Below are 14,344 nucleotides of genomic sequence, written 5' to 3'. Positions count from 1 at the left end.
AGGCCGCAAAGAAAAGCAAGTTTATGGTTAAGGATTTATGGTCTCTTTCTTTTTCCATTTGTTTTGCAGCCATCTGAAACATCATGAAGACAATCCACATTCCTCTCAGTCTCCTCTACATTTACATCCTGACCCACAATGAAGAGATGAGAGATGTCATGCTTCAAATCTCACTGCTGGGATTGAGCCAGATCTCCAGCCATGAATCTAAGACTTGGTCTTGATTGGCACACTGTACTTTCCTAACATTAACATTCTAAATGATTTGCGAAGGCTACAGTCACTGGCAGAAAAGTTGGCTAGTATATGTAAGGCCCTTGATTCAATTCCCAGCACTACCAAAACAAAAAAACATTAAGACTGCTGACCCAGAGTAGGTAGAAAGTGTGAGATCCATTCAGCCAACATTCTGGACCTTGGCCAAAAATCTGTCTAGAGATAATGAATTAATACTTGCTCTTTAGAATACATGCATCAAAATGGCACATTCTCCCAAGAAGTCACAGAGCAACCTCTGTGTCCCCGTGTCCCCTGTCCATCAGGTTGCACAGAAACAGAATCTCCTCACCGTGAACTTTATTTGTGCTTAGGCTTGAACTGAAAAAAAATTTTTTTAAGAAGCAAGTAAATAAGACCACAGTGGACACCAACTAGTATCTTTCTAACAAGGTGCACCTTACACCATCTTTTGTTTAATTCTTCCCAGGCTAAGCTAAGTAAGTTTGGAAGAGCTGGACTGACAAGGGTATGCTATGACCTTTGTACAGTGGGCACAAGTCTGTATGGGCAGCCAGTGAACAGCCTTGGTTAGTCTTCCCTGATTATTTCCAGAACTTCTAGTCTCCTATCACAAAATCAACCTTTCCGGAGTGTACTTAGGTGCTAGGTTGGGGAGGGGGGTTGGGGCAGGGAAGACAGAGGTTAGAAAGGGAAACAAACCACAATCACTGCCTCTGGTACAGCACCAATGGCAGTCCCTGGATACCTTCAGCTTGTTTTAATGCCTCTGGCTGGGTGCCCAGGATCACAAAGGCAGGAAGACATCCCGCTCTATCAGAACTCAGTGATAGCTCTTCTTGAATGTGCTTTGAAGTAACTAACATAAGCTTGCTAAACTTTGAAAAGTCTGCTTACAGGAAATCAGACTTATGGACAAGAACATAGAATGTTTTCATACCAGAGGGCTTGGAAGCTTGGAAGAGAGCTCGCTGGGAGGGGAAGAGACCACTGGACGGAAAAGTCCAGAGTCTGTTTGCTCCACTAGCTCATCTGTGTCCTTGGGCATTCCCTCAGAATCCAACTGATAAGAGGAGGGGTAGCACACGGGTTTTATTAATTTATTTGGTTAGTGGTTTCTATTTGCTCTAAAATCCATTTGTTTTCCAAATTATATCCAGAATCCCAATATCTAAAATTAACCAGCCTATGTGACCCTCAGAGAACACAGTGCAAACATGGCAAGAGTGGGTTTAAGATAGAGAGCATGCTTATATCTTCCTGCAGGGAGCCACAGAGGGAGAGAAGGAGGGAATGGTCATTGGTTGAGTGTGCTCCCCGTGCTTGGTAATTCTGCATCACATGACATTGAAAGCTCTGCAATAGCAACATGAGGTTAACTAGCTTGTGAACTAAATCTGTTGAGATCTGGGCTCTGAACTGGGATCCACTGCCAAGAAGCAGAACTAGGATTTGAACCATGGGTTTTCTGAGTCTAAAAATATTATAAAATATTCTTCTAAGTATGTAGAATATTGGGCTGAATCAAAAATCTCCATAAACACATATGCTACATACATATAAAAAAAACTTCTTAAAGAATTATACCCCTTGAGGCCAGGAATTTGGCCTAGAGGTAGAGTGCTTGCCTAGCATGCACGAAGACCCACGTTTGAAAAAGCAAGAAGTGGTACTGTTGCTCAAATGGTAGAATGCTAGCCTTGAGAAAGCCCAAGACAGTGCTAAGGCACTGAATTCAAGCCCTAGGACTGGCAAAAGAAAAAAGAAAGAATTACACCCTTTGAAAAGGTGGAGCTGGTTGAAAATGGTAAAGCACTAGCCTAGAGCACAAAAGTTCAGGCAGAGTGCCCAGGCCTTGAGTTCAAGACCCATAATCAACCTAAAGAAAAAGAAAAGGAAAAATGGAAAGAAAATAAACTTTACATTTTGCTGGGTGCCAGTAGCTCATACCTATAATCCTAGGTACTCAACAGGCTGAGATCTGAAAATCTTGGTTCAAAATCAGCCAAGGCAGAAAAGTCCACATGAAACTCTTAACTCCAATTAACCAGTCAAAAACCAGAAGCGGAGCTGTGACTTGAAGTGGTAGTGCACTAACCTTGAGCAAAAGAACTCAGGGACAGCATCCAGGCTCTGAGTTCAAGCCCCATGACAATAATAATAATAATAATAATAATAATAATAATAATAATAATAGGTATATCCTCACTGAAGAGGATTGAAGACATATGTATGTGAAAATATAATAACATAATAGAGGAGATGAACTTCAAAGTACACTGAACACATGTATAGTGGAACCCCCAGGTATTATCAATACATGCCAATAAAAACGCATCAGAAAAAGAACACATACCTCCAAATCACCATGAGTTCCTCCTGTGTAGGGACAATGCTGATGATTTTCAGTATGTTTATGATTCCTAATTATCCTATAATATCCAGGTATTGTTCATGTGAGACAGATCTTGCTTATTAAAAGTAGTTCCTATAATTCATGTTGGGTTTATACAGTGAATTAGGGATAGGCAGTGGTAGGTGGCATTCTTGACCTTTTGGAGTGACAGTGAGACAGCCCTAAGTCCCCCCAACTTGCCCCTGGGCTGTAAGGGGCAATTGTCATGATCAAATTATCTGATGTCTCAGTTCTGCATGGTATGGTGGTTCTTTTAGAAAGTTGCTGAGTCCTCTCCCAAATATATCTCCCCACTATAGCCCTCTCAGCCACCTTGTATCAAAGAAGGGAATGGTAACAAAATTAAAGATGGTCACATGACTCTGGAACAGATACCCTCCCAGCCTGGCAGACACTATGGTGAAAACTCCTCAGCCATGCTAATTAGAAACCCATCAGCCAAAGCTAACTAAATTCTCTTTCCATAGCCCATGGGCACTCCAGAGCCTTCTGGCTACTTCAGGAGAGAAAACACCACCCTCAAGGTAAGTCAGGTTTTGTTGGCCTGAGGTGTGGCAAGTTGTTCCAGCGCTCCTCTGTATTATTCATGCTCACTCTGCCTGTAGAAGACTGCTAAATATTTAATGTGCCCCCCCTCAAGGGACAATGAAAGCCCCTAGTTGTGGAGAGACCATGGAATACTTGGGAGCTGAGAGGCAGACACTGGCTTTGGGAGGAAAGCTCAGAATAGCAATTGGGAGACAGGGCTTGAAGATGTTGGAAGGCTTCCTCTGGCTGCCTTTTGGGAAATCAGGAAGGAAGGAAGGAGTTGAGTTGTGCCAGACATGAGGCGTGATGCCGCACAATCAAAGGGGAGTCCAGAGCCCCTCTTCCTCAGACAAAGGAAAGGCCAGGGCACATGTCCTTTCTGCGCCAGCCTTCTGGACCCATATTTCAGTTTTGATTGCCCAGATCAGGTGACAAAGCTGCCCCCACACACATCCCAGGGGGAAAGGTAAAAGAAAGAGAGGGTCTTGCAAGACATGGGTGTAGTCCAGGCCCACCCTCAATGACTTCACACAGGCCTCACCCCAGATGACGGCTCAGCTGCATGACCTGCGGGGTGCCAGGGTCACCGCCCTGGGGTTGTCACTTGGAAATCACCGGTGTATTCCTGGAGATGCCTGTCTCCTCCCCCCGTCCCCTCCCCCATCAACCTATGCAAAGGGAATCAGACCCGGGGGACGAGGACAGCTACTCCCGAGATTCAATCACAACCCCCTAAGTCCCACCGGCCGGTGCCCGGGTCGACAAGGGAAAACCTAAAAAGGAGTAATTTTTTTTCCACCCCTCGTAGCCCCACCTCCATGTCTCCACCGGTCCCAGGCAGCGCCCCTCGCCAGCCCGGGCTCCATCTGTCATTTTCACCTGACAAAAGCGTGGCGGTCGGGGACGACACCCCGCCACCCCACCCCACCTCCAGCCTTCTCCTCCAGGGGACGCGCGTGTCCCCGAGGCGCACCCATTCACGGCCTCCGCCAATCCACCTCACCCCGGGAACAAAGCGACGGGGGCCCCCGGCGAGACACAGTCCCCGGAGAGTCCCCATGCGCCCCGGCCCTCCCGGCTCCACCCGCGGGGACCCCAGCCCGGCCCCCGCGGCGCCCCCGGGGGCCACCCCGTCACCCCGTCCTCTGGCGGGCGTCCTCCACAGTTACTGTACCTGCTAAATTTAGCGGCCACCGGGTATTAATAGCCCGAGTCACCGGGGCCCGGCGCTGCAGGGGCGCCCAGCCTAAGAGGGGGGGGACCGGGGACGGGGAAGAAGGGACCCGGAGAAGAAGGCCACTTACACCACCAGCCTGGAGATGATCCATGACACCATGGCGGGCGGGCCGGCGGGCGGCGGGCGCGGCTGGGCTGCGGGCGGGAGGTGCAGCGCTGCACTCCGGGCACGTCTGTCCGTGCACGGCTGCCGCCGCCAGACTGAACGCGCCCGCCGCCCGGCCCCGCGCTCGCGCGTGCGCGCAGTCGCCGCACGTTCCGCCGGCGGCGCGCCCGGGGTGGAGGTGGGGTGGGGGCAGGGGTTGGGGCGGGGAGGCTCCCCCCATCCCGATCCGCCAGCCCTGTGTGATTGGGCAGCTAGGACCCGTCCCACCTCACTGGCCATTAGCCCCTCAGGCTGAATCTGGGCGAAGCCAGTGGCCTTCTCGGGAACAGGGTGGTGGCTCCACCCGCAGTGGGTCATTGGGGAAACTGAGGTCTAGACAGGAACTTTGGGAAGCTGTCTCCACCTGTTCAGAGGGGAATCTGTCATCTCTTACTTATTAGAAACTGCGCTAGCCTTGGGAGACACTTACCAGCCTCCAGGCCTGAGGTGTGCAGTCTGTTTCCAAGACTCCCCACTGACAGTTCTACAGGGTCCCCACTACCATTTCCCACACTGTCCCCTAGCGCACCTCACGGCAGGCCTCTAGGACTTTCCCATAGGCATGTCCTCTCCCCTGTCCCTTACCTGGACACCTCCTGCCTTGGTTTGCTTCAAGTCTGAGCCAATGGGCTAGGAGAACTGGAGGCCGCTGTTCTGCAGCATGGCTGGGCAACATAGAGTGAGCCTGAGACAAAGGAAAATTGGACACTCAATGTAAATACCATAATCTATTTTTTAAATATTGCTTTAGAATAGAGAGAAAGGGTGGGCAAAAATAAATTACTATATTCAATGAACATATGAGAAAATGGAACTGGTAACTTAAAGGTATGGATTGGGCTGAGAAAGATGGGAGAGAATAACAGAAGGGGTGACATTGATGAAGAAGACTTATAAACTGATTTGTTGTCTTGAAATCCCTTTGGGCAGCTACTTAAAGATAATAACAAATTTAAATATTGTATTAAATAGTATTTAACTTGATTACTGAATTGGATGGTACCCTCCCCCCTTTAATTTTGCACACCAGTTGAGTCCTGTGCTCTGTTCACCCTACTGATCAACATTTTATTCTGTTGTGCAGAACAGGCTTCGTCTCCCCCTTGCTTTGGCTCTGCTTCTGCTTTCCCATCCTGCCATAGACCCATTCATTCCTGGTGATCTCCTAGCATCCTATTCTCTTTGCTAAAGCTTATTTTATATACAGTTCAATGACAGAGATGAGCTGTATAGAGAAGGTAAGCTTGGAGCCTATTCGAATGGAATCCTTGCTCATGGGGATTCCTAGCAAAGTCAAGGTGGACTCAGATCTTGGCAGAGGCCAGAAAAGCAGGACCTTTAAATGTAGCAGATTATGTATGTTTGTGAAGACCAACAATAAAGGAATTATACAAAAGCAGTCTCTGTGTTGGGGGATCTCCAAAGAACCCATAAAAATACCTGTATTATAGGGTTTATCTGTCTGAGTTATGTGTGGCCAGGTAGTTTTGGGGCTGGTACTAGGGCTTGAACTCAGGGCTTTGTGCATTCACTTAGCTTTTTTTCCCAGTCCTGGACCTTGAACTCAGGGTCTGAACACTGTCCTTGGGCTTTCTCAGGGCTAGAATTCTACCACTTGAGCCATAGCACCACTTCCAGCTTTTCCTGTATATGTGATACCGAGGAATCGAACCCAGGGTTTTATGCATGCTAGGCAAGTAACTCTACCACTAGGCCACACTCCCAGCCCCCTCACTTAGCTTTTTTGCTCAAGGCTAGCACTCTACTGCTTGAACATCTCCACTTCCTGGGATTTTTTGCTGGTTACTTGGAGATAAAGATTCTCACCCACTTTTCCACCTGGGCTGGCTTGGATCTGCAATCCTTAGATCTCAGTCTCTCAAGTAACTAGGATTACAAGTTTGAGTCACCAGTGCCTGTCTATTTGTTTTCCAGTAGTGGGAAATTCAGAGACTCTGCATTTACTAGGCAATTGTTTTACCGCTTGAGCTATACCTTAGCCCTTTTGCTTTGAATTTATTTTTCCAGTGGGGTCTCACACTTTAGCCCCAGCCAGCCTTGGGACAGCAATCTTTCAACTTCCACCTCCTGGGTATCTGGGATTAGGGTATATACCATAAGGCCTAGTTCACACTAATTTTTGCTCCAGCTAGCCTCCAATGGCAATCCATTTATTCCTATTTCCTAAGTAGCGGAAGTGACTAGCAAAATACAGATTTTTGTTTTGTTTTGCTTTGTGGTATGCTGTGCTGTGCTGGTTGTGGGCTTGAATTTAGGGCCTGAGTACAATCACTAAGTTCTTTTTTGCTCAAGGCTAGTACTAGCTCTACCACTTGAGTCACATCTCTACTTCCAGCCTTTTGATGATTAACTGGAGATATAATGTCACAGACTTTCCTGCCCAGGCTGGCTTCAAACCATGATCCTCATATCTTAGCCTCTTAAGTAGCTAGGATTATATGAGCCACAAGCCCCCAGCTTGTTTTTAAATGCATGGTTTTAGTTTTGAGAGAGTCCAGTCAGTTCCCTTCTTGAATGCCATACCCAATAGCCCCTTTTATTGGGTTGCCACACTTCAAGACACTCCACTTTTACTCTAATCATTCCAGTACCTGGTAGGAGATGACCAGAGATGCCATTATGTTCACTGAAGTTATTCCAATTAGATAACTGAAACCGAACTGTCGTGACTTGCCTTTACCTTCAAATAGCTGGGATTTACAGATGTAAGTCACAATACCCAGCCTTTCCCATCTCTCCAATAAAAGAAACCTGGGGCTGGATCCTGTAGTTGTCTGCTCCATCCCTCCAGACCTACAAACGTTGTAATCCATGAACTGTATATTCAGGAAGCATGCAGTCCAGACTGGCCATAGCATTAACTCAGGCACTATTCAAAAGCTAAACTGCAAAGTGCTGGGGATGTGGTTGAAGGGGTAGAGTACCTGCCCAGCGGTGCAAGGTCCTTTGTTTTCCAGAGCAGGACTGACAGTGAAGAAGGAAGGGAGAGAGAAGAAAGTTCTTTTTCATGCCTGCTATCTTTTCCCATGTAATTGTTACATCTACTGAATCTCTGTATCCTGGGCAGCATCCAGTGTGTCCTTGACTCTGAAAAACACAAGCCAGAGAATCAATTCACTTTTTAGACAATGGAACTCTTACAGCTTTATCAATGGGTTCTCTTTGAATTCTTTTTCTTATGAATTGCTGCTATCTTGGATGTCTTGGCTCTGTTTTTGCTCACTCCCTCCTTCCTCTTTTCTTCTGACAGAGCTCTCCACTTGTTGAGAGAGAGAGTGATTCTCCCATATGCCAATCTTAGAAGTTGTGATTGTTCATTTATGTCTTGGCTACCTTGATTCATTTGTGGGTGATCACAGACATAAGCCGAAATGAAGTTTTCCCTCCATATATTTTTAAATTAAAAATAGAAAAGAAAAGCAGGGTAGATTCTCCTACTTCAGTTTCCCCTAATGCCTAGAACTTCTGGCATGCACCACCAATCTCTAGCTCCCATCTGAGATATATACATTTGGATTTTTCTACCTAAAACCTTGATCTTCTCAGTTTTAGCCTCCTATATAGCTGGGATGGCAGGCATACTCATTGTGCCCAACTGTAGGTTGAGCAGAGGAGTCTTGTGAGTTTTCTACTTAGTCTGGCCTCAAAAGGCATCCTTCCTTTCTCAGCCTCCCACATGGCTTGGATTACAGGAGTGAGGCACTGGCACTCAACTCTAATATGATCCTATGTACCTCCAATGTTCCAACTGGAAATCAGCAAAAATATAAAGTGATTTGACCCACACTTAAGGAAAAACTCATTGTGTTAGACAACTATGAACCATTTTACTATAAATAGATTTTGTCTTAAACATTAAAGTTAATAAGGAAATTCAATGTAAATTCTAGCTTTATCCAGAGGTCACTTTCCATATAAAGTAATCATATAAAGCTGAAGTTTTAGGACATTGAATTAAAGCTCTGGGCAGAATCCTAGTAGCAAAAGTAAAACAATTAAATTAGACCTTGTGAAGGCAACTTTTTCAGTAACTCATTCATTCTTCTCATTAGCTGAAGCTTAGCAAAGTGGCTGAGAGAATCTTAGGGAGCTGGATAAAATAAAATTGAGTTGGAATTTCATTTAGTTGGGGTTTGGTAGGATGTATCTGTAACATTGCAATTAATTTCATGTGTTTTTAATCTAAGGCTGCTCTCCACTAAAGAAATGGCATCCAAAAATACACCTTGGGCAAACTCAATGAATTCATGACACAAAGTTGCTGATTGAAGATTGTGTCCAGAAGCTTTACCCCTGTAACTGTTTGGAAAGTAGAAGAGAAATAAGGTTGAAAGTATACATAGTGTGGATCTAGGCTATGACAATTCTTCCAATCAGATGTGGACAATTGTAAGTGGAGAGTTTAATCCTCCTCAGTGCCTCACCGAAACTTTCATGGTAGCCAGACTCCAGAGTTTCACGCCTATAAACCTAGCTACTCAGGAGGCTGACAGTTGATGTTCACAGTACAAGCCAGCTCAGGCACATAAGTCCAAGATTCTACATCCAATTAATCAGGAAAAAGCTGAAAGTAGTACTAAGGTTCAAGTAACAGAATTCCAACCCTGAATGAAAAAGCTAAGCGAGAACACAAGGTCCAGTGTTAAACTTTGGGTGAGAGGAATATCTAAGTTTGAGGCCAGCCCTGACATTCAAAAAAGCTCATGAGTACAGTGCCAGGGGCTCACCCCAGTAATCCTAAATACTCAAGAAGCGCAGATCTGACGATCATGGTCCAAATCCATCCCAACCAGAAAAGTTCCTGAGTCTCTTATTTCTAATTAACCAACCACCTAAGGTGGCAGAGTACTAGCCTTGAGTGAAAAAGCTCAGAGAAAGTGCCCAGGCCCTAAGTTCAAGCCTGACGACCAAAAAGAAAGTTCTTGAGACTTCAGTCAGAGTAGCTGGGTAGAGCGGTTCATTCTACTCTTCCCCAGTGAGACAGGGAAGCACAAGCAGGAGAACCACAGCCCAGACCAGTCCAGGCATAAAGCAAGACCCTGTCTCATAGATAAGCAATGCAAAATGGTACTGCATGCATAGCTCAAGTGGTAGAGCATCTGCTTAGCAAACTCAGTGCCTTCTACCACTTAGGAAAGAAAGAAAGAGGGAAGGTGGGAAGGAAAGACGGGAGGGAGGGAGGAAGGAAGGAAGGAAGGAAGGAAGGAAGGAAGGAAGGAAGGAAAGAAGGGAGGGAGGGAAAAAAAGAGACAAAAGAAAGGGAAGATGAGGAAGGGAAAAGGAAATAATTTCAGGACCATGTAATATAGACCATTATAGCCAGGAGTGTGGCCTAGTTGGTAGTGTGTTTGCCTAACACAAAGACCTGCTTTCAATTCCTCGGTACATTATATGTGGAAAAAGCCAGAAGTGATGCTATGGCTCAAGTAGTAGAGTATTAGCCTTAAGAAAGCCTAAGGACAGTGCTCAGGACCTTGAGTTTAAGCCCCAGGACAGGCAAAAAAAAAAGATATAGACCATTATAGACTTAGCTACCTTTTACTTTTTTCATGGTCAGGATGTAAAACAGAACATATTAGAATTTTTGAGTTTATAAACCTATACAAAGAGCAAGTTAACTGAGGTATGAAGTTGTGTACTTTAATAATCCCAGCTCTCAATAATAAGTATATTTTAATGAGCCATGCTAGGATATAGCATTGCATTATAGTCCTATTCTCTCCATAAGAAAATAACAATGTGGCCAGGAGTTTGGCCTAGTGGTAGAGTGCTTGCCTAGCATGCACGAAGACCCAGGGTCGCTTCCTTGGTACCACATATATAGAAAAAGCCAGGAATGGTGTTGTGGCTCAAGTGATAGAGCTCAAGCTTTGAGAAAGCCCAAGGGCAGTGCTCAGGCCCTGAGTTCAAGCCCCAGGACTGGCAAAAAAAAAGAAAGTAACAATGCAAAGTTGTCAAGTAAAGGCATAATGAAAGGCTATGTAGGCAGAAAATATAAGAAAACATCTTTAAAGCAATGTTGTTAGATAACAAATATTATATTTACTAGCTTCAATGACATTTGTGCAGTTTTGCAAATTTATAAATGGTTTAATCGGTTGTAATTTCTTTTCTCATTCAAAAAAGTATTTGCTTCTCAGTTGGACTCACAGTTTCATGAACTCAACATGCAAATTCTGTAAATTTTAGATCTTAAACACCTGAATATGACCATAGACACCAGCACATCCGTGTTCACTGTCACACTATCCACAACAGCCAAGTTATGGAAACAGCCCAGATGCCCCACAATAGATAAGTATGATCAGAGAGCTGTGGTATATTATGCATTAGAATTTTATTCACCCATTAGAAAGAATATTATGTCATTTGCAGAGAAGTGGAAGGACGTAGAACTAATCATATTAAGCGAGGTAAGCAAAACTCAGAGAGACGAATGGCACATGTTGTCTCTCTATGCAGAAGCTAGATTGAAAATACACTGGGGCATGATAAAGGTATTCGGGACTCTAAGCATTCACACAAAAGCATCAAATACCTCCGAACTTTTAAAACACTATTTATTGAAATGGATTTCAGGAAATGAAAACATTTTATTTCTTCTGTTGGTGGTAGTAGTGGTAGTGATGGTATTGTTTGTTTTTTGCTTTTGTTGTTGTTTCTTTGTTTGCTTTTGTTTTGTTTGTCCTTTTTTCTGCCTTTTGAGGGAGAACAAGAGGAAGAAACGGAGGGGGGATAAACATGTGCAGGCATGAGTACTGAGTACAGTAGACACTGTGGGAAATGAGCTATGTAACTTATAGGCAGGGATAGGAGAGACAGCAAAGGAAGGGATGACATCATCCAAAAAGAAATGTACTCATAGGGTCAGGAGTTTGGCCTAGTGGTAGAGTGCTTGCCTAGCATGCACAAAGACCCGGGTTCAATTCCTCGATATCACATACATGGAAAAAAGCCGGAAGTGGTTCTGTTGCTCAAATGGTAGAGCTCTAACCTTGAGAAACCCAAGGATAGTTCTCAAGCCCTGAGTTCAAGGCCCAGGACTGGGGAAAAAAGAAAGAAAGGAAGGAAGGAAGAGAGAAAGAAAGAAAGAATGAAAAAAGAAAGAGAGGGGGGGGGAGGGAGAGGGAGAAAGAAGGAAGGAAGGAAAGAAAAGTACTCATAGCCAGGTTCCATGAGTACAGGTGGCTCACACCTGTAATCTTAGCTACTCAGGAGGCTGAGATATGAGGATTTCAGTTTGAAGTCATCCCAGGCAGGAAACTGAAAATAGTGCTGTGGTTCAAATTGGTAGAGCTCTAGCCTTGAGCAAAAGCGCTCAGGTACAGTGCCTAAATCTTGAGTTCAAGCCCCAAGAGCAACGAGAAAACACCCCTGAATGTGCCCCTGAAATTAATTGCCTTTTCTTATTCCATGTCACTTTTCTCTCTTTCTCTTTCTCTTTTTCGTTTTTTCCCCCCCTCTGGTTCTGGGTTTGAACCCAGGGCATACCACTTGCTAGGCAGGGGCTCTATCACTTGAGCCATACCTCTAGCCATTTTTCTTATTGGCTTATAAAACTTCTTCATATAAAGTTAACAATATTTTATTTTTTGTGTATATTATAATTTTAGAGTCTGTAATTTTTTATTTATGATATTTTGCCTTACAGAACATACACACATACATGTATGTGTACATGCACATATATGTGTATATATATATGTTAATTTGTATTTTTCTCTCATGCTCAATTAATTTTTATTCCTACTACAGAAATTTTGCATTTTTTATTTGAGGTCAGTGTTCCAGTTTTAGATTTTATTTTTTAATCCCAATTCTGTTACAAGTGTGTTAACTATCATAGATTGTCCTCAGTGTAAAAGCACATTGAATCAATAAGAACTCATTTTGGTATATAACAGTAAGTCCAGGTGTATGCAGTGGGGACAGGGGTGCAGCTTCGTGACAGAGCAGCATGTATGAGGTTTGACCTGCAGCCCCACATAAAACACGTATGCAAAGTCTAGGTTTTGATACTTCCCTGACATCACAGCTCGGGGTCACCTTCTCTGCAATATAGTTCTCCTGGCTGAGAAAAGGCTATGCAGCCTCTACCAGTGTGTCTTCACTGGGCTATCACTACCACCATCTTCATACTAGCAAGAATCCTCCTCAGGGCTTAACTTCACACTGACAATAATCCTCCTCCTGCTTCACTTTAGCCAACTACCCTATCCAAAGGCAGTTCTGACAACGTCCTTCAAATATTCTCACACCACATGCCAATGAGAACCTCCAAGTTTAGAGTTTTTATAAAGACAAAGTAAGTTTTGTGTGCAGGCCACTTAAGGAGCTTGAGCTTAGGGCCTGGGTGCTGTCCCTGAGCTTTCTGCTCAAGGCTAGCATTCTACCACTTGAGTCACATCTCCGATTCCAGTCGTTGTTGTTGTTGTTATTTTAATGATTATTTTTTTCTCATAGAATTTGCTGCTCATACTCCTGAGTAGCTAGCGTGCCACTGGCACCTGATCAAAGTAACCTCTTTGAAGGTTACTGGTAGCTTAAGAGAAAGAGGGGGGGACATACAGAGAGAGACAGAGAGAGAAGCTTATAGGAAAGGAAAGGAGGGGAAATGGAGTATAAGAAAAAAAGGAGGACTGGGAATGTGGCTGAGTGGTAAAGTGCCTAGGAAGTGGTGCTATGGCTCAAGTGGTAGAGTGCTAGCCTTGAGTAAAAGAAGCTCAGGAACCGTGCTTAGGCCCTGAGTTCAAGCCCCAGGACTGTCAATAAGAAAGAAAGGAAGGAAGAAAGGAAGAAAAGAAGAAAGGAAGGAAGGAAGGAAGAAAGAAAGAAAGAAAGAAAGAAAGAAAGAAAGAAAGAAAGAAAGAGGGGAGAGAGGGAAGAAGGAAGGAAAGAAGGAAAGAAAGAAAATGAGAATAAGGAGAAAGAGATGATTTGGAGAAGGAGTAAGAGGAAAAGAAACTGAAGAGGAGGGAGAGGAGAAGAAAAGAGGAGCAGAAAAAGGAAGAAAAAAGAATGGAGAATAAATGAAAAGAAAGTGGTTTTGAGATTGTACCTGAGAAAGACAGACTTCAAACCATGGTCTCAAATGATCATTGGGTTTCTAGTTATGCCACACCAAGGCACTGAGTTGAGTACAGGGAAATCTGAGTCAATGGCAGCTGGGGGACAGGTAGTGGACAAATTTGACCTTGAGTCTGGCATGGCCAAGATATTTCTGAAATTCATCTAACTGCCTGACTCAGATCTCATCCTCCCAGTACCTTTACTGAGCATCTTAAGAGCTCAGTAACCTCTACTAGGAGTGAACTCAGTATCCTCAGAGCTAGTACTAACCCTAGGTCCCTAAATCTATCAGGGCCTCTTTGAGATATTTTTAGCATCCTCTTCCTTGGGTTTATGCTTGGTTGCAAGCTGTGAGAATGAGACAGCCATACTAACAAAACAGCTGCTCACAGATCAGCCTCAGGAACGTGGGCATCAAGTTCTTCTTGGTTCTTTGAACCTGAGTGAGCAGGTGCCTCTGCCTAGTGGATTAGAAACTGAGACTATCCCAATGCACCTCACATACAGTGAGATGAAGACCACTTCAAACACACCGTGAACTCTCCTTCCTTATCCTAGTGGACTCCAGCTGCCATGAGGACGTGCAGCAGAAGTCTATGTGAGGTTCTAAGTGGGAAATGGCTATGTTCAGAAACGGCCAACATTACTTGCATTCTCAACCTGATACTGGAAGCCATTGTCAGTGGTCCCTA

The 14,344-nt window shown here is 44.5% G+C and overlaps 1 protein-coding gene across 1 annotated transcript in view; it reads right to left on the bottom strand.

The window, feature by feature from the left end:
* The window catches only part of Reep1 (receptor accessory protein 1), a 106,414-nt gene extending 101,813 nt beyond the window's left edge, over positions 1-4,601 (bottom strand). Inside the window, exon 1 of the mRNA XM_090336548.1 lies at positions 4,486-4,601. Within this exon, the coding sequence (XP_090192674.1) occupies positions 4,486-4,517 (32 nt within the window). The 5' untranslated portion in view covers positions 4,518-4,601. The remainder of the gene's footprint in view (positions 1-4,485) is intronic.
* Between the last annotated feature and the right edge of the window lie 9,743 nt (positions 4,602-14,344).

This window comes from Megascapheus bottae, chromosome 7 (assembly GCF_031878675.1).
Source record: "Megascapheus bottae isolate mThoBot1 chromosome 7, mThoBot2.hap1, whole genome shotgun sequence".
NCBI classification, from domain to species: Eukaryota; Metazoa; Chordata; class Mammalia; order Rodentia; family Geomyidae; genus Megascapheus; species Megascapheus bottae.
Note: the sequence above shows the minus strand (reverse complement) of the source record. Positions and strands in the feature narration are given on the sequence as shown.